Here is a 21,029-nt window from a genome sequence, read left to right as displayed (position 1 = left end):
TATTATATGCTATTTACCTTTGTTCCTACTGTTTTTATATCATGTACCATACATGTATTACCTATGAATATTTCCTAAAAATTAGTTTAAAATAAAGTATGGGTAGCTGAGGTCTAACATATATTGCAGACATTCACTTAAAGCCAGCAAATGCTATCCATCAACAGCTAGAAGATCCCCTGAAAAACCACAGTAGGGCTGTTCCTGCCTTCAGTCTTCAAGGGAGAAACCACAACCCTGACCTCTTAGAGTTTGTGACCTGATTTTCAAAGCCAGTTCTATTTTTATCAAAGGCCAATAAGTTACATATACATTGTTAATAGTCTACAGATTTTATTGTATATCATCTAACACTGGATGAAATGAACTTGCCTTCTTCCACCAGCTTCTGGTAGAGGACAAAAGCCACCAGAGAGGGCCTCCAGCATTTCTGGTCCTTCGTTAAGACAGGTGAAGCTCCTCACCTCTGTCAAGACGGCCACACTCATTGGTGGCGCCCCCTCTATTTAGCCAAAGGTTAGAGAAGCAAATCCGGATGAAAGATCACGTGAATGGGGGCTACTAAACATACTTAAAATGGGAACATGATTATAACGAGCGCTTGGGTTTCACTCGAATTTGTCTGCCAGGTGGCCTTCGGTGGGGAGGACAGCACCACCCGAGCTACAGCTCGACAGCAGTTCCGAGCAAGAGAAAAGCTAACCAGAAGAATGGCCAGACCCCGGGGAGTGGAAAGTATTCAAAGCCGGTTACTGCTTTAAAAATTAAGATTAAACTACAGTTCCTAATTATCTTCTGAATGGGGAAATACGAAAAGCCACCATTTGGAGTTTAAAAAAAAAAAAACGCCGTGTACATTTTTGAGGTGGACAAACTATTCATTTCAAAACAGGACATGGGCAAATTTGGCTGGCTGCGGCTGGGAGCGTGCTCCGGAGGCAGCCAGCTGAGTCAGGGTGACAGGACCTATCTGCCTGCTAGTCCGTCTCCACATCTTCACTCCCAGGGTCCTGATGATTCAGAGATGAAATGTCAACTGAATGTGCCTGCACTAGTCTAATTTCTTTCGACAGCCTGCTTCACAAATTCTAAAGAATTCTGAAATGAAGGATTTTCGAAAACGGAAAACAGACCCACTGTCCCAATATGGAGGGAGGCGGCAATTGAGGTAGAAAGTAAAATGGTGGTACCAATTTGCAAAGGGTTGGAGGGGGTGTCCGTGTTAGAAATGGTCTGAATTAAAAAACACGAACAATGGGGACTATCAACTAGGCACCAGGGCTCTGAGCCTATGTGCTGGCTTGTCTACAATTTTTTTTTTTTAAATGTCTGGCAGAATGTTTTACAAACTAAACCCAGCAAGACTACAATTCTACCAGAAGGTGCCTCAGATGGTTTTGCTAATAATTTTGATCAGCTGAAATGGAGAAAAACATCATTTCAATTATTCACTTTTCAAAACCCGTCAATTTTAAGTTGGAATATTAAATGCCCCTTTCCTCCTCCACCACCGTCAACCAAATAAAGTCAAACCCCAAAAGAACCCTCACAGAAAGGAAAAGGGGGTCGGCAGTGACATTTTCAAACATGTTAACGTACTAAAAATCTTGTTGACATTAATTTCTTGCCGCTCGGAAGTTGAGTCCAGCTTACGTGTAACTTTGCTAGGGGAGAGAAGTTCCTTTAGAGAACTCGGGGAGGCTGGCATGGCTCCTGCTGCAAAGATGCAAGTGCGAACCACCATATATTGGCTTTTGTTTTAATAGCCTTTTAACCAACTTTGTTAATGGACTGAATGCAATTTAGATATGGAACTTGGCTAAAACGTAGCTTCAATTGGCTATTAAAATTTAAGAGCCAACTAAGATAGCTAATTACAAAAAAAGCTCCAGTGATAATGCTAAGCAGAATTAGTAACAGCAAATGACAGTCTGTCTGGTCTTATTCCCATAGGGAAAGAAACTCTTAACTGAAGTCAACCAGACACTGTGCAGCCAACCTAATTGCATTACTGGTATTATGGCATACAAATCCGGCAGCTCGCTGGGACAAAACCGGGAGGGAAGTCTGTCAAACTCAAGGCAGAACGCAACTGACCCTTCTTTCCATACCAGTTACAGCAGGTTCCGGGAAATTTTATTCTTATTTGCAGTTGATGGGGAAGTGTTCTTTCCTGAGGAACCTCCCTGTAAAACCCCAGCGAGGGGAGAGGACGAAACGAAACAGACTCCAGAGAGCATTTCAAAAGGAAAAGATCCTTCACCGACACAGAATGAGATTCTCCCGTTAAGATATTTAGGTGTGAAAGGGACAAAAATAAATACCTGACTGCTAAAAAGTTGAGTTTGGGGGGGAGGGGGATGTTCCACCTCTTCGCTTCATTACAGATACCCTCATTATGGCATCAGTGGAAGTGCAGACTCGCTCTCCTGTGAAGATTTATCATGTGTGGTGGCCACTTTGAATCGGAGGTGCCGGAGTCTTTAACATTCCCTAGTCAAGTGTCTCCCTGCTGTGCCTGTAAATGTCAGTCCGGTTTTTTCACGGCTGTGCGCACAGATTAGAAACAGCAGGAGAGCTGGGGAGTATGACTACAATACCAGTCAGGACACTTGTCTTCGTGGCACTGCTCAAGTGATTCTTGGAATGCAGGACCCCGCTGTTTTCTAATATTTACACACAACTGGAGTCATCAAGAGCAGTAAATGCAGTCTAAAGGCAGCTTGCTTCTTTTGTTAGGGACTTTACATTCAAATAGGGATATCAACAATAACACCAAAAAAAAAAAAAAAATCCACCGTTATAAAAAGTTTCATGTCCACCCCCCCCCACCCCAGACCCCAATTTTGCTGCTAAAAGACCAACCAGGTATTATGATGGCTATTCACTTAGCTTGACCCTCCCTTCCGAACATCTTCTGTGTGCATCACACAGTTCATTGGGAACAGCGAGGGGTCCGGATTCTTGACCTTGAATTGTGATTCTGCAGGCTGTGGTTCCTCTGACCTCGACAGGAACAGACGGGGCCTTGGAAACCATTTTGATGTAATTTCAGCCACCTCCGCTTTCTGAACACTTTGCATGACACACCAAAGACTTATTTTGGGTCTGTAGCACCTGAAATACAGACAACTTCTCTTTCAAAAGCCTAGTTAGGAACTTAAAAAAAGGTGGGGGGAGAACCCACTGTGACTGCATGTATATCTTAAGAACTGTCTAAATGATCTTTCTTTAAATTAAATTATAAATTATAGGGTAAGTTACACATTTATCTTAAATTTTTAAACAGCTGCCAAGGATTTTTGGAGGAGAAATTCGAGGGGTGCTATTCACCTTACTAAACTTATACAGTGATATTTATCAATTACTTCTCAATTAAAAAAAAAGAATTTCAGGGGGCTGGTAGGAGGTTGATGGGGTGTTACACAGGGACCACATCACACACCTTTGCAACCAGTGTTAACCAGAATAAGATGTGCACAACACTTCTCCAGCTGGACTGACTCATGGGTCAGCACCAAAATGTTCTACAGGAGTTAATGAAATAAATGAAGACAAAAGAACAAAGCTCTTTTTTGGGGGGTTGGGGGGTGGGGGACTAAAATGCCTAGAAAATGAAAGTCTTCTTAAGGATCCTAAAGACATATCTCTCTATCTAGAAAAGTTCAAGAAGTAAACCATTACTCTCTTGGCCAGGCAATCTAACAGAATCAACATGTACTTCCAATTGTAACCTTCCCTGGGATATCCTGCCCTAGAGTTTTCCAGTGCTCAGGGTTAGCAGACCCTTCAGTTGCTTCACTCTGACTTTTAAGTTCATATCCAACCCTTATGAGGAAAGCTTGAGACATCTCTCACATCTAGAGTTATAGTGAGAAGGCACACCATGAACTTCCGTACTACAATTTTTGCGTCAGGTTCAAAAAAAATATTAAATGCGGCAATTTTTGTTATTAAACAAACCATAGCCCAGGTGTTATAAGCTGTTCGTTTACATAATGAACTTTTCACTTGCTGCTAAAAGATTCCAGAAGCAGAAAGACAAGCTACAGAAAAATGGAAACAGATTTCAGACTACTCTCCCACACGCCCCCCCCCCCTTCCCCCGCCCCCCACCCGGGCTGGATTCATGCCTTTAAAACTCCTTCCTGACTCCGTGCTCCAGGCACACAGATTATCTTATAGATCATCCTCACTGATAACTCAGACCCCTAACCAGCGGTGGACTTAACTAAGGCAAACAGAGGAAAGGGTGTTTCTAAGACCCTCTGCAGTGGTTCATAAACAAAACTGTATTGAACACTTTGCTCAATGGAGAAATTTTACAGGTAACTTCATGACAAGCCAAAATTACAAAAATTCAGGAATACTACTCATAAGCTACAAAATGCTACTGCTATAATAAAACTCACCAATATATGAATAACACATCCTTAGTACAGTGGAAATAGTAAGCATTTTCTTTGTAAAATGACACCCAAGTGAGAGAGAGTTGCCCAAACCATCTGGTCAGCAGTATATACTGCATAGAATCACCAACACAGTGTGTGAGGCTGTATTTATCTAAAGACCCCTTTCCAATATGAATTCTTCAGTGTGTCTTGTATTCTTTATGCCAGCAGAGCTTAATGAATGAAGGGTGTATAAAATAACCTGTGGAACTTTAAAAGACACACACCCAACACTGTACCCATGCAACTATTACAACCAGGAAAAACTACGTAAGCATGAAACAGGACTGAAACATAACACACCCAAAGGACAAGCGTTTGATTTCTGTGGCGGTAGTGAGATCATAAATGGATTTTTTCTTTCATTTTGATTTCTGTTAATGTGGTTTGGGCAGTAAATAAGAATTAATAAGTAAAATGGCACTAATTAAATCAGTGTGGTGCTGGCATAAGAACACACAGACGGATCAATGAAATTGAACTGACTGACAGAAACAGACCCTAGTATAAGAACTTAACGTGTAATAAAGCAGGCAACACAAACCAGGGTGGAAAGGGGGTGGGGAAGAGAATTTACTTAATTAACAAATGGTAGTGGAGCTACTGGTTAGCTATTCAGAAAAAAAATCCACTGTGACCCTTACTTCACAGCATGCATACATCACATTATGTTTCATATGGATTAAAAATTCAGAAGCATTAAAACAAAAAACCTACAAAAAGCCCTGGTAAATATTTCTGATATCAGGATGGGAAATATTTTTAAACAGTGGCAGAAATTACAATGAAAAAGGTCAATAGAATAAAGCCATAAAAATTAAATCGTCAACAAAAAATAAACTGGAAAAAGTCAGCAACAAACATGACAGAGGTTAAGATCATTAATATACAAACAGTACAAACACACACATCAAAAAGCTATAGAATGATTAGTTTACAAATAAAAAATTGCTCAGGTTCGCTAGCAATTTAAAAACAACTTCAAATTATAAAAGTGAGTAGCATTCAAGGATGACAAAACCATAAGTGGAGCACTGATTTCTGGGTAAAGTGTTAACTGATGGAGTTTTGCAAAGCAAGTTGATAATGTGTATCAATACCCTTCCATTTTCATAGGCTTTCACCCAATGGTTCCCTTTTAAAAATCTTAGGAAATATTTATACACGTGGACAGAGGCTTCTGCCCAATTTTATTCAACAATATTGTTTATAATATCCCAATACTGAAAACAACTTAAACATCCAATATTGGGGAAATGGTCATGAAAGTATCACAAATCCATAAGAAAAAATACTGTGGAAACATAAAAACTATATTTACAAAGTATCTGTAATAACATGAAAAGAAAGTAATGTTTGCTTTAAAAAGCAGACTATAAAGCTTTATATAAAGTATAATATTTAAATATAAAAATGCATACAAAAGGCTGGAAAAAATATGTCAAAATATTAACAGTAGTTGCCTGTGGGTGATAGTAATACAGCTAGCTTGTCTTTTGACACTTTTCTGTATGTTCTAAATTTTCCACAATGATCATATATTACTAATACACTTTGATGACAAGAATATAGAGCACTAAAAATAGAATTTTAGAGGATAAACAGCATACACACATTCGCACACAAATAGATATAATGTATTTATATTTCCACCACTAATTTATTGCTATGCAACTTAGCTCTTGACAGGCACATTAAGTTAGTAATTCAAAGAAATAACTGGGGGTTTGTTGCCCTGGCCTATAAACGTTCGTCTTAAAAAAGATCACTATTGAAGAACACCTAGAAGCTATTTTACATCAGGGCCTAGATGGTTACCAAAGACTTGCCAACTGCTGTCTAGAAAATACAGAGCATGTACAGCTCCCGTTGTCTGAAGGACAAGAGCCTGCACAGGTGCGGGTCTTCAACAGACTAGAAACCCTCAGCTCACTAAGGAACTAAGAAAATGGCGGACAAGGCAGGATGTGATGGGGTCAGGAACACGTCCACATGGACCTTGGATTGTGAAGGGAAGATAAAGAAAGGCAAACCCACTGGATGCAGGGGCTAGAAAGACAACAAAGACAACACAAGACAAAAACAGTAAGTATGGAACTGAAAAAGGCAAGGAAAAAAAAGCATAACTCCAAATGACAAGGAGGTTATTTAACCACCTTTTTTAAATAAAGGGGGTAAGAAAAACCAGAGTAAGGTAGGGAACAGAAGAACAGCAGAATAAGGGGGTGCAGCCGATGAATCAAACTGGCTACTACGGCTACTAGTTTTTCATTTCTGCAGCCCTGCCAATAGAGTAACATTCGAGAAAATGCCAGCACTTGTTAAAAACAATATGTGAGGAAATATTTGTTTTCTTAATATTTAACCAACAGGTTTTGCTATGTTTTTGTGTTTTGAAAAATAAAAAAGGCTAAGGCATATACACAAAAACACACCACACACATTTTATCCTATTTTAAGCGTCAATGTGTTTGAAACAGAACTTGAGAGTTGATTTAGGTGCTACAAATAAACTTGGGAGCATAACACTGATGAGCACTGAAACCCAACATTCTCCAGAAAACAGGAGGAGGCTGTGCCCAAACCTAGTTCTCTGTTCTGTAAACACACAGACCCTAGAACTTCAGGAGGCATTTAAAAGATTAACCTTCAAAGGAAAGTCGGCAGATCTGCTTTGCATTTTTCACATCGGACCACTGCAGTGATAAATGCTTCGTGTGAACTAAAAAGCCACATCAGAGAGCCAAAAGGTAAAGTCTCTGTGTTGGATCACAGTTGCTCTAACTTGGTACAACCTTGATAGTTTCTGACATGTCTATATCCACCTGTACTATTACTTACTTAATCTCTGCTTCAAATTAACTTGTTTTTTTAAAAACTGAAATACATACTTTAGGTTTGTCCTAAGCAATAGAGAAATCGCCAGTTCAATGTGTCATTTAAATTCTGAATACATATTAAATAAATGCTTACATATTTAAATAAAAGTGTATCTATATATCATTTTAGAACATTGTACAGGCTACCAATGGTAAATTGTACTACCCCTAGAAAATCCAATCTAATCCCAATTTCTCTAACAAAGTAAGTCTTGAAATTGTTCATATTTAAATTCCAAGCTTTTGTTCCCAGGTCAACTACAAAAAAGTCTACATTTTAAGATTTCTAATCACTAAAACTCAAATGTGCTTGCTTTACTGTACAAATATTATTCCCTACCCCCCCCAAAAAAAAGCTTGTAAGAAAAACAATCTCCTATGAATGAACATATAAGTAAATATGACAGTATTTCCTTAAAGGAAGCCAGCCTATAAAATCTTTGATCTTGTCACCACTTGATAATTGCCTGTATTCTCATCATACAGCTTGCATACTTACATAATTCTCATGTAATCTTTCAAATACATATATTTCATCTCTCACAGATATACTTATTACTCCATTTTTTCTTTCACAATCTTTTCCCTTCTTTGCACCTCTCATTTCCTACAGCAGGTGCTTAATAAATGCTTGTGGAACTGAACAAAATAAATACAAACCAAATCTTGTGCCCACAACAAATGTGTATTTGTATCGAGCAAAAAGAGACCTTTATTTTAAGTTGTGTATTTCCTTAAAAGGATTGTCAAACATTTTATACACTCTAGGAAATATACAACAATTAGAAAAGTGCAAGTCACAGTAATTTTTCTTATATGTACTCCAGAACCTCAAGCACACAGCATGGGACAGCTTAAAGGGTATAACCTTAATACTGTAAGATTTTATAAATTAGGCTTTAATAAATTGTACAAAGTATTTATTTTAATAAAAAAAAAGTCTGCTTTTCAAAGACATAGGTACTACATTGTTATCCACACCCCTCCCCGAAGACTCACATGAAAATAAAACACTTCATACAGAAAAAGAGGAAAAAGTCAAATGAAAGGAGGAAAGAGTCGAATGAAAGGAAGAAAAGCTGGTTCACAGTATTTGATTTACTTCTGGACTCTCTTTCTGGTTTTCGAACCTTGAAGAGAAAACAGAGAGATTTAAAACATTAATCATTAATTTACAAAAGCAAAAGAACAGAAATAGAAGTACTTCCATGTACAGTTATTAATATTTAAAAATCTAATTGACTATGATGATCTGTGGAGATGAAATTCATACACAAAGTTATAACTGTTAATATCCTGAAAATTTTAGGAAATTGTGTTAACTTTTTAGTATGGCAAAAAATATGCTAACAAAGCCTGCCTTCTAGTTTGAAGTTATACAGAATGCATCCTCTGGTAAAACATACCCCATTTACACTGGTCCTAAACTATTTCTCCCCCCAATTTTTATTGTACAATTAAAAACATTTAACTCCTAATGTAAACTATAGCAATAAGCTAGGTATTCCCTAAACAACAAGGAACTACTGTATAGCACAGGGAATTCTGCTCAGGCCTAGGTAATAACATATATGGGAAAAGAATTTAAAAAAGAATAGGTATCTGTATATGTATAACTGAATCGCTTTGCTGTACACCTGAAACTAACACAACATTGTTAATCAATTATACTCCAATATAAAATAAAAAGTTAAGGGACTTCCCTGGTGGCACAGTGGTTGAGAATCCACCTGCCAATGCAGATCTGACATGCTGCAGAGCAACTAAGTCCGTTTGCCACAACTACTGAGCCTGAGCTCTAGACACCATGAGCCACAGCTATTGAGCCTGCGAGCCACAACTACTGAAGCCCATGCACCTAGAGCCTGTGCTTCACAACAAGAGAAGCCCATGCACCACAATGAAGAGTAGCCCCTGCTCTCCACAACTAGAGAAAGCCCGAGCGCAGCAACGAAGACCCAATGCAGCCAAAAATAAAAACAAAACATAAAATAAAATAAATAAAATGAAAGTTAAAAAAAAGAAAGATAGGTGTTCCCTGGGGGGAAGCACTGAAGTTATGCATATTATGAAAAGCAAGGAATTTTTTCCAAATGTGTTGCTTTTTAAGCCTGTTCTCTCTACTCTTTAGGCAGGAGAGCACTGGGCTAATCCAAAATGCAAGGTCTTGTCCACTAGGAATTAAACCGATCCCAACTCAGTCGCCTTCTAGAAAAGTATCACATCTGATACTGGCCTAAGTGCCTCATGACAGTTCCTCTCCAACTATTCCTGGGCTGGAAGAAAGCAGTGCTTCTTTACCAGAAGCAAAGTCTCCTCACCTCACCAAGGAGACTTTGCCCTCCTCCCCCCCCCCCCCCCCCACCGCCACCTCCACCGCGAGCACAGCAGAGGCAGAAGGACAAGCTCAGGCCCCATCACAACTGCCTGTGCTGGCAAGCAGAGTGCGCCTTCCAGGACCTCGGGCTTCCCTCTGCCAGCAGAGCAACGGTACCAGGGTGAGGGCAGCAAAGGGCCCACAATTAATCAATGAACCCACTGTACAACAAAGAGATCAATACTTCTTTACCTGAAACGTGCAAAACATTCTCTGAATCTAGGACAAAATATCTACCACACATGTTTAATCATAAACAGTTTCTAAGGGTTTTCTGATTATAGGTTTATTTAGGTACTTAATTGGAAGATCAATTTGTTTTTTTTATTTTTCCAAGTTCTGGTTTTTATTCAATTGCCACACACTTCAATTCATGCAAAGTTCAAACTTATACTAATATCTTTTTTCTCTGCCACTCATAGTGCATGGCCTATACTATGGTGGGTTTAAACTTCTGAATTTTTTTCTTCAGTTTTTGTGATATAGCCTTCTTTTAAAAATATCCCTTGGTAGATTCTTAGGTTCGTACTTCAACAATTTTGAAATTAATTTTGCATAGAAAACAGAATGCTGTGATTGTCTGAAATTGGCAAAACAGGATAAGACAAAATCAAAGTCAACAATCAATATTACAGTACATCTCCCTTTCAATAAAATCTGAATCTATAGTCACATTACAAAGGACACTAAAGTCAACGATTATTTTCTTAATGTCCTAACTTAACACTTTACTCTTAGATTAAATACCACTGCTGCTTATCCCCATTCAATCTAGATTTAAAGTTTTTCACTGCAACTAAAAATGCCATCACCACCTGGAATTTATTGTATAATCAGTATTATGCAACTTCGGAGATTTTGCTGCAGGTATCAATTCAGTATTTTTCCTAATAATCAATTCTGACTGTTGCAGAAAAAAATCTATTTCTCCTCCCGCCCCTTTAAAATATATACTCATTTTCAATAATATTGTACTACACGGTAAAAGGCCCAATCATAAGACTAATGCATAAAACTTAATATTTGAAAAATAAAATAGAAAATGTTGGGATACTCTTCTATGATTTTATAATGCAGAAGGAAAAAAACAAGTGGGAAATTTCTTTGTAGGGTGTCTTAAAAATATCTCTTTCTTGACTAGACCATAGCTATTCAAGGGGTAAATATGTCATGTTTTCCTCAAAGGATCCTCAAGAATGGTCCAAAATGCAAGATACTTCAAGAATAACACCAACAAGAGTAGGCTGTTGAGTACAGTCCATTGTATGAACAGTAGGGACAAACTATACTAGCCATAAATATCATGGCTATATTAACTAATTTTTAGTACAATTCTGAAATATTGGCATGGTTGTGAAATGCCAGAATACGTGTGGTTTTTAAAGGTTTATCATTTTGTGGGGGAAAAAATTACTTGCAGCAAATTACCAAATTTTCTCAATTGGTAAAAATTATGCCTTGCATAAAAATAAAAGGATTAGAGGCCTCTGTTCTTCTTGAAAACCACCCCGTCACCCCCTCTCTTTCTTTGAGAAAACCTACACAATACACATTTTGAAAGCTTTCAGAATGTGTTCTTACACAATAGACCCCCAGCTAGTCAAAATGAGTTTAGGTGTATCAAGAAAATTATACACGTTTTTAAAATGGTCTAAATAGATATTAAAGGAAAGTTGCTCCCATTTTGCTAGGCACAGCATTCTGAAAGATCACACAGTGAGAAAAATCTCTTACCATATTGTAAACCATAAATTGTGTTTGAAAATAAAATTGTTAATGAAGAAACTGACATTTCTAAAGCAGCTGTTAGAGGTAACCATTCTTGAAACATGTTTCTGACACAAAATCTTGAAGCTCTAAAACACAGAATTCATTGAATTGTATTATATATTTCTTAAAAAAAAATCAAATGTAACAATGTGCCTTCTCCTTCAAGTCACTTTAAATAGATGAATACAAATACATACATTTTCATGACCATTGGACTGCTTTTTTTTCTTTGCTAGAGCAATAATATTTTACTATCTCAGGTAATATTTCTCTCGTTCATGAATATTCAGATAGTAAAATACCTTAACTAGCCTTATATTTGGGGGGGGGGAAGAATTACAGTTGGAAAATAACAGCATTTAATTAAAGCAATTCAGAGTTTATATGAATAAAAGAGAATTTGTCTATTCTTTATCTTCATTTTTAAATATGAAAAAAATCTGGATTATTGTCCTTAAATTAGCGATGGGGTCTATTCTCTTCTTTTGTCATCAATAAATAAAACAAAAATGCTAATATATTTTCTCACAGTAAAAATCATCAGTACAAGGACCTTAAATTAAAATTTTAGGTATAAAAAACATTCTTCATAATTACAGTTGAATTTAAAATCACGTATGTATCAAAACAAATACCTCTGATGCTCATTAAGCAAAGTTCAGGTAACAAATGACCTCCAGGCATGAAGAGAGGCATGAGACGTCTCCATGCACAGCTGGGAACTGGCTTTGGTCTAAATGGGTAACAACCTTAGTATAACAACGTAGGCCCTTTCCTAAACTAAAATCGCCTGTTTTAAAATGTAAGGGATTTTCTTTAAGCAAGAACATTATCTCTATCAATGCTCCTTAATTTCGCTCCCACTCACTGTCATAGCTGCTGCTGCCAGCCTCTGGCTGAGACATGCTTCGATGTACTGCTCCTCGGGACTCCTCACTTCCTAACAACAAAACGAACAAGACAGGGAAGGAAGGGGGGAAAATGCAAAAACAGGAGGGAATAGAAGATGGCAGCAGAAAAGTAAGAGGGGCTATTTCAAAACCTTTAGCTTCCAGAGTGACATTACACACTCCCTCTTCAGATATCCCAAGGATTCTCTTGATAAATTCAGGTAAAACTAAGGATGTGCGATCCATAATATATAATGAAGAAAATATTAATAAAATCAGGGTGAAGACGATTCCCTTTCAATTTCTGCCTTCCACAAACATGCACCAGTGCCACTGTCAAAGGGAAGGTAAAAATACATCACTGGTCTGACTCTACAGGGCACTTACACTTTGATGAAATTCTTACCAAAACTAAGCCTTTTCTATTGGAAATTAGAAATATTTCAGAACCAACAAACTAATAAATAAACAAAAGGCAGACAGACAGGGGAGAAATTTGGAGGAAGAATGGTACTGTAGCCAGCTCTGAATCTCTCTGCGTTGAGGCAAGTAAACTGTCTCTCATGAAACCTGGAACACACTTTTCCCCATTTTTTTTTTGAGCCCCACAGGTGTGCTACACACACACAGGCCATTTATTAACCAGACCAGCGTCCAGCCTAGTCTCGCCCTTTGCAGATGCTGCCTTTGCTGATGCCACTTCTGGAACTACTCCATGCTAGAAGTGCCTTTAGCACCAGGGTATGAGCCACTGAAGAAATGGCTTTACATCTTGCTTTTTGCCTCAAGAGCTTTGAAAAGTGATGATTCGAGAATTTAATTCCTCGCATCCCAACATGTTGAGAGAAAAGAAGCGTTGGCAGACTCTGTGCTAAGCCACATACTAACCACCTGACTCCTGACATCCCCTCTCACACCCAGAGCTCTGCAGGGAAGTGTGGGGAAGCAGACAGAGCGACCTGAGAGGTCAGAGTTCTCGTCTCTACATCTAATCCTTTCATAACAGTTCTGTCATTTAAAGGCTCCGTGTCTTGGGCCCCATATCCGCAAAGTGAGAGTAACCCCTGGTCCCAACTTCATGACTACTGTGGATGTGATTATAGTAAATAACAGTGTGTGAACAGAGGACACAGTGATACATACTGCATAAATACAAGATCTTCGCCTACACTGTTTTAATTATAAAATGAGAATGATAGGACCCAAATAGTGAACACTCCTTATTCAGAGGGAGGAAATGAAATTTGTCTTTAATATATAAGAAAAGAGCAAATAGGCAAGACTGTTCAACTCACGGGTTTGTGTGGCCTCCTCTGTCTGCGTATCTGAGCATTCCATATCTTCAACACTAGATTCTGTGCTTTCCTCAATTCCTTTCTTTCTCTTCTTATATATTAAAAAAAGAAAGAAAGAGATGTGGCATGATGGTCAATTAAGTAAATATACAAACATCATATTAGCATATATATGAATCTATACAAGTGTGGGTGTATCAAAACATATAGGAAGAATACACACAACTTCATGGTGAGGGTCACCTAAGGAAAGGGGTGGGGGATGAAAGAAAATGGGATTAAGAGAAGCTTCAACTATCCAGTTAGTCTGGAAGTGGGTATATTTGATATATCCACTGCTATCATTTTACGTTTCATATTGATATAATTTATCAATGAAAGCCATGTTTTAACCATCACGAATGATTATACAGAAACTCTCTTTGAAAGCAAAGTGTTTTACAAATTTGATACCATGACTTGCTCTGCTCAATGATACTTATTTTCCCCATCTTACGCTGTGTGTGGGGGTGGGGTGGGGGAGGTAAATCTACTTGATAAATAGGAAAATATCACTCTGGCCCATGTATTATATCAGTGGTTATACCCTATAAATTGGTGGGAAAATTCTATTCATGAATCAATAATGGCAAACTTTCAATAAATGTTTTTTAATTTAAAGCTTAAGAGAGCCATAATCCTTACCAAAGGAAGAGTCTTAAAAGTACAAAGTTCTCCTAAAATCTCAAAAACAGGTTGGATTTTCCACCACTCTCTCAGCCCTTTCCTATTTTCTACATTTTTCTCTAGTTGAGTGTTACTTAGGGGTTAATGCCTACATTCTGTCACCATCCATTCTTCCCAAATGTTCACACAATTTCTTTTTTCTTACTTTCTATCACTACAACATTTTCTAACTAGTTCAGTCCTGTGTAAAGTTTTAAAATACTTAACATCTCTATGTGTAGGTATAACTATAGAAGGACATTAGTAATGAACTGAAAATTTTGTATTTTTCATACAACTTTATCCCATGTAGTCTCAAACTTAAATGTGTTAAAATTCACGTCAGGACTTCATAGCTTCTCTAGGTTGCCTAAAATAAGTTTGTAGCATTTAGGAAATCATCTGATACTTTCCAAATTTCACAGATTCATGACACATCAGAATGTCCTCATTTATATTTTCCTAACAATTAATATTAAGTTAAATTTCATCTAAGCATTTTCCTCGCTTTGGGCCATTCTGTGCACAGCTGTAAGAGTATAATGCCTGCTGACAGGACGTTCTTTTTCCTAACGGCCACCATGGGTTCTGTTCCAAAGAGAACTACGTGGGGAAGCACAACTCTATTCAAACCACATTACCTTAAAACCTCCACATGGTCAGAACTGTTATTATTTATGTATTACAATCAAGCCCACTGTTTCAAAATATTCTTAAGGTGACTGTGGAAAGATTAGAACTCAGAGATACCCACCATGGTCCTGAAGAAAATGCTTTGCATCTATAAAAATAACATCTTGACTAAATCTTAAGAAACTTTCAAAGACATTCATCTAGCAGATTTGTATATGGGGGTATTGCTTCTCAAAAATAGCTGGAAGAGTGGCTGTAACTTCATATAGCTGATGAGAGAAGGGGAGAGTGCCTTACATCTTTCTTTTCCAAAGTGTTGCTTCATGATTACCATCTAAACCCTGCTGGGCTGAACAGATTGGTTCGATAATTACATACAATAACTGCAGTGGGCAGGTAACCCTCAGCTGGCACAGGGCAGCTCCCCTGTGAGAACTTCCATATGCAAACTGCACTGATGGAGTGCATTAGGTACATCTTTCCTGCCGGTGCACAGGCCTGATTAACGCCAGCCAAGACTCCAAGGTTAGCATGTCAGCAGATTTGTGATGCATTAGGCAGGAATAAACACAGACACTTTTGTTCGTTCGGACCAAAATTAAGGAGGACTATTTCAGTACAATATTGCTTTCCATACAGGAGAGAATGCATCTTCCAGTTTTAGGAGGGCAGATTTTTAAATGGTCATTATAAAGGGAGCTATCCAATACGTTCTATCCGAGAACCTAGTTCATTCATCTTGTTTTCAAGCTTATTTAATAAAAAGGAGCTTTCTTAATCTCCATGCAGGTAAATTACATAAGGAATGAAAACCAGACAGTATTCAACCAACAAAAGAAACACCTGTGTTTTAGCAGTATGCACTGGGGAAAGCACTCAATTTCATTAATCCACACTTCAGCTGGGTATCTCTTGCCCAACTTTTCTGACAATGTATATAGTTTGGATAGAAAGGACCAACGGTCTACAGACTAAGACCAATTAACAACAACAACAACAACAACAACCTTCAAGTTAAAGACTATCTAAGTCTGTTATTCATTTTATAAGGCAATGAGTAAAAAACAATCTGCTGCCAGCTTCCTTCTCCTGATAGCACCAAACACTTCGTTTTGTCATTTGACAACGTCTTAGGCTTCTGATCATGCATATTTTGGTTTTCTCCCAACAGAAAATGGCTTCACAAAGTGTGCTAATCTCTGATTTTGTCATATTCCATAACAGGTCTCACAGGTGCCTTTCCTTATTACATTTATAAACGAAATCAAAATATTGCATGACACACAAGAATGACCCATAAAGCTAGGATAGAGGTTTCTTTTATTTAAGCATGGCTAAAGCATCTTTAAAAGTCAGGTTTCTTCATAAACAAGACAAGAAGGCAACCCTCAGAGTGGGAGAAAATACTCACCAACGAAGCAACGGACAAAGGATTGATCTCCAAGATATACAAGCAGCTCATGCAGCTTAATACCAAAAAACCAAATAACTCAATCCACAAATGGGCAGAAGACCTAAATAGACATTTCTCCAAAGAACACATACAGATGGCCAACAAACGCCTGAAAAGAGGCTCAACATCACTAATCATTAGAGAAATGCAAGTCAAAGCCACAGTGAGGTATCACCTCACACTGGTCAGAATGGCCATCATCAAAAAATCTAGAAACAATAAATGTTGGAGAGGGTGTGGAGAAAAGGGAACTCTCCTGCACTGTTGGTGGGAACGTAAGCTGGTACAGCCACTATGGAAAAAAGTTTGGAGGTTCCTTAAAAAATTAAAAATAGAACTACCATATGATCCAGTAATCCCACCACTGGGCATATACCCACAGAAAACCATAATCCAAAAAGAAACACGTACCGTAATGCTCACTGCAGCACTATTTACAATAGCCAGGACATGGAAGCAACCTAAATGCCCATCAACAGAGGGATGGATAAAGAAGATGTGACACACACACACACACACACACACACACACATATATATATATAATGGAATATTACTCGGCCATAAAAAGGAATGAAATGGAGCTATATGTAATGAGATGGATAGACCTAGAGACTGTCATACAGAGCGAAGTAAGCCAGAAAGAGAAAAACAAATATTGTATGCTAACTCATATATATGGAATTTAAAAAAAGTACTGATGAACCCAGTGACAGGACAAGAATAAAGATGCAGATGCAGAGAACAGACTGGAGGACATGGGGTTGGGGGGGCGGGGGGCAAAGGCAAAGCTGGGATGAAGTGAGAGAGTAGCATAGACATATATATACTACCAACTATAAAATAGCTAGCTAGTGGGAAGTTGCTGTATAACAAAAGGAGATCAACTTGATGATGGGTGATGCCTTGGAGGGCCAGGACGGGGAGGGTGGGAGAGAGCCATGGGAGGGAGGGGACTGGGGATCTGTGTGTAAAAACAGCTGATTCACTTTGGTGTACCTCAAAAGCTGGTACAAGAGAGTAAAGCAATTATATTCCAATAAAGAGCTTAAAAAAAATTAGGTTTCTTTCAAAGGGCATTAGAGTATATATTACATATTGTATTTTTGAAGTGCTCAGACATGCTAGCCTAAAACTTAGTTAATTAGCAGCTTCTCACTTCCAATTCAGAAACAGGAAGACAAATCAGCTAGACGTATCGGACTGATAATTTACTAACAACCTAAACAATGACTGGAGACCAGTTATAGACTTAAAGCTGTTTTAATGGAAAAGAGAATAAAAGCCTTCAGAGACAAAAACCAAAGACCAATTCTTTGCATCCCAACTCAAACATTCAAAGATCCCCTCTAAATGCTTTCAACAGCATCTAAGAGAAGCCAATCAGATTCATGGTTACGGCAAAGGATGTGAGCACTGAAGAACTGTTGTTGGGTTCCCCCCCCATTACGAAAGTCATACGTGTTTATTATAGAAACTCAGAATGTACAGCCTAAAATGTTTAAATGTTTGGTACTGTGTGTGTGTGTGTGTGTGTGTGTGTCAAAGAACAAAGAACTCTACACACAAATATAAGACTGTAATACATGGTTAATCTTATTGGACTTACTTGATTAAAGCCACTGAAATCATCATGCAAATGTATACACTTTATGAATTACTATTACATTCCTTAACAGTAACCAAAAACAGAATATTTGTCAGTGGTAACTGAAAAGAAAAAGACAGGACATATCTTCTATGAAGGTGAAGAAACACCTGTGCTACACCACGATATTTACAAAACCAGTGGATTTTAAACTTCACTATCTAGACAGAAAACACTGAGGCTGGGGACAGAAGAAAGCTGGGAGAAGCTGCTCAAGTGTTTCTGGCTGGTGGTGGTGAGAAGACGAGAACTCAAAGCTCTTGGTTCTTAATACGACTTTCTTCCACAGAACCACGCTGCCTCCCATGTGACTTTTCAGTGTGAAGTGGCGGGTTCTAGTTGTGGCTAGAAATGTTCACTGTAATGGATCCCTTTCTAGAGAGCTAGTGTGCACATACATACACGTGTACCTGTCAAGCTCATGCCCACACTCTACTTTCCTTCTCTCCCACCCTGGACGCTCCTGGAGGGCAAGGACTGGGGTCTGCCCACGTGCTGTTCCTGCTGTTATATATCTTATACATACACAAACATCTAGGGGTGTGCACTTCTGAGCAACTAGTCCACTACTATTGTAATAATAAAGTCTGCTACTATTGTAATATTGTAACTAGTCCACTACTATTGTAATTTACTATTGTAAACATGAGCTGACCACATATTTTACCACAAACCCCTCAAAAACTGTGTAATGTTTAAATGGACATTAAGTAATTACAGAAATGTTTTGAGGGAAAGCAAGAAAAGGTCAGACACATCTGATAAGATAACAGACGCAAAGATGGGAAGTGGGTCAGGAAATGACTAAGTGACTTAAATCAGGGATGAATTTGAAGAATAGTCTAAAAAACTGTTACGATGCATTAAAGTGATTTATTATTTTAAGTTTCTGTGGTAAAGGCTATAATAAGAATAACGCATACTCCAATTTCCTTCCACAGTAGCCCTGATTCTGTTGGAACAGAGGTAGGAATCCCATGATGTATTTTCTAAGCACCTACTGTGTGCTGGGCACTGTTTCAGGCTTCATTCTCAAGGTGAAAAACAGACACTAACAAATCGTTAAATCAAAAGAGTAATTTTAGCTTTTATAAAAACATTAAGCACACACAAGTTAAATTTCTAAAACTGTATTTATGTAAGCCCTATAAGAAGTCATTTTAGAGTTCCATAAGTAAGTCTTTTTGAGTAAGTGACCAATTTAATCCCACATACGTGGGATTTCACTGAGTATCAATCCATTTGTAAATGTAACACAGGCATGAGTACATGGCTAAACCCTGATTTTGTTTTTTGTTTAAATTTAGATATCTCTCCTGTCCACACTTCTAATTATCCTATTCTGAAGGTAGTTAACAGGGGTTTAGTGAAACAAAAAAGCATGACTAACAAAATCTGGAATATCTATGTTCAAGCTATCCCATTCTTATGCCATGAAGAATGAAGAATTTGCTGTAATTATCTGAAAATGGTGCACCAAAGATGATTGCTAACTCACGAGTTAGCAAATAATACCGAAGCATTTGTAGAGTGTCAGAATAAACAAAGGAAAAAATGGTGTCTAGGTGGCAAGCGGAATTGATTGCTTGCTCCATGGGCAACACATTTTTTAGCAAAAGCACTGTTTCACAAAGTCAGCATATGTGTCTACTTACTTGTCTACAGCAAATGTGTGTCCCTTCTGAAGTTGGGCCTACTGAGAATCTAGAAATGAGCTGCTTTAGAGCCCTACTGTCATCCATCCTCCTAGAAAAAACACAGCCACTGAGCAGATAATGAGCTGAAAAACCAGTTGAACCTGATCACAAGATCTTTAGGAGTACTATATGCCTGACAACTTACCCTCATCAAATTTTCATATAAAAATGGCAAGCACAGCCTGGAAAGGTCTCCCAATAGCATTTCTGAAAACAGTAAATCCATCTTCCAAAGTTGGCAAAAATGGCCTTTCATAACTCTAATAACATTCATATCACAAGGACCATAAAACTTTCAATATGATCAAACTTGTGGTGAGTTAAGAATCGAGAGATGTTTCCAGAAATCCAATAAACAAAGGTCTAAAGACTAATGTGGCACTGTATTCTCTTCTATGCTGGAATTAATATGACCCCTCTTCACTCTTATTTTCTTCTGAGGGTTCCATGACCTGCACCATTAATGTCAAACTCTTTAGCAAAGTTAAGGTATTTCAAGGGCAACTTATGGGGAGAGGCAAATGGGTAGCTAGTTATGGTTTGTCTTTAATGTTTTATACCTAAAATCACTAGGGGAAACAATAAAGAAAATGGTAATAGGAACATACATGTCAATAATCACCTTAAATGTAAATGGATTAAATGCTCCAACCAAAAGACACAGACTGGTTGAATGGATACAAAAACAAGACCCTTACATATGCTGTCTACAAGAAACCCACTTCAGAACAAGGGATACATATAGGCTGAAAGTAAGGGGATGGAAAAAGATATTCCATGCAAATGGAAGTCAAAAGAAAGCTGGAGTAGCAATACTCGTATCAGACAAATTAGACTTTAAAGTAAAGACTGTTACAAGAGACAAGGAAGGACACTACATAATGATCAAGGGATCCATCCAAGAAGAACATATCACAGTGGTAAATATCTATGCACCCAGCATAGGAGCACCTCAATACATAAGGCAAATGCTAACAGCCATAAAAGGGGAAATCAACAGTAACACAATAATAGTAGGAGACTTTAACACCCCACTTACATCAATGGACAGATCATCCAAACAGAAAATAAATAAGGACACACAAGCTTTAAATGACACATTAGACCATCTTGACTTAACTGATATTTATAGGACATTCCATCCAAAAACAACAGAATACACTTTCTTCTCAAGTGCATATGGAACATTCTCCAGGATAGATCACATCTTGGGTCACAAATCAAGACTCAGT

General features: G+C 38.0%; 1 protein-coding gene across 7 annotated transcripts in view; it reads right to left on the bottom strand.

The window, feature by feature from the left end:
- Positions 1-8,233: 8,233 nt before the first annotated feature.
- VRK1 (VRK serine/threonine kinase 1) overlaps positions 8,234-21,029 on the bottom strand; it is an 85,448-nt gene continuing 72,652 nt past the window's right edge. For 2 of the 7 annotated variants that reach the window (XM_057733271.1, XM_057733269.1), the window contains exons 12-14: positions 13,663-13,753; positions 12,346-12,417; positions 8,234-8,460 (exon numbers count right to left, since the gene is read on the bottom strand). In XM_057733271.1, coding sequence (XP_057589254.1) covers positions 8,429-8,460; positions 12,346-12,417; positions 13,663-13,753 — 195 coding nt within the window. In that variant the 3' untranslated portion in view covers positions 8,234-8,428. The remainder of the gene's footprint in view (positions 8,461-12,345; positions 12,418-13,662; positions 13,754-21,029) is intronic. The other 5 variants (XM_057733276.1, XM_057733274.1, XM_057733270.1 and 2 more) reach the window with 4 other exon arrangements.

Source organism: Hippopotamus amphibius, chromosome 4 (assembly GCF_030028045.1).
Source record: "Hippopotamus amphibius kiboko isolate mHipAmp2 chromosome 4, mHipAmp2.hap2, whole genome shotgun sequence".
Classification (NCBI taxonomy): Eukaryota; Metazoa; Chordata; class Mammalia; order Artiodactyla; family Hippopotamidae; genus Hippopotamus; species Hippopotamus amphibius.
Note: the sequence above shows the minus strand (reverse complement) of the source record. Positions and strands in the feature narration are given on the sequence as shown.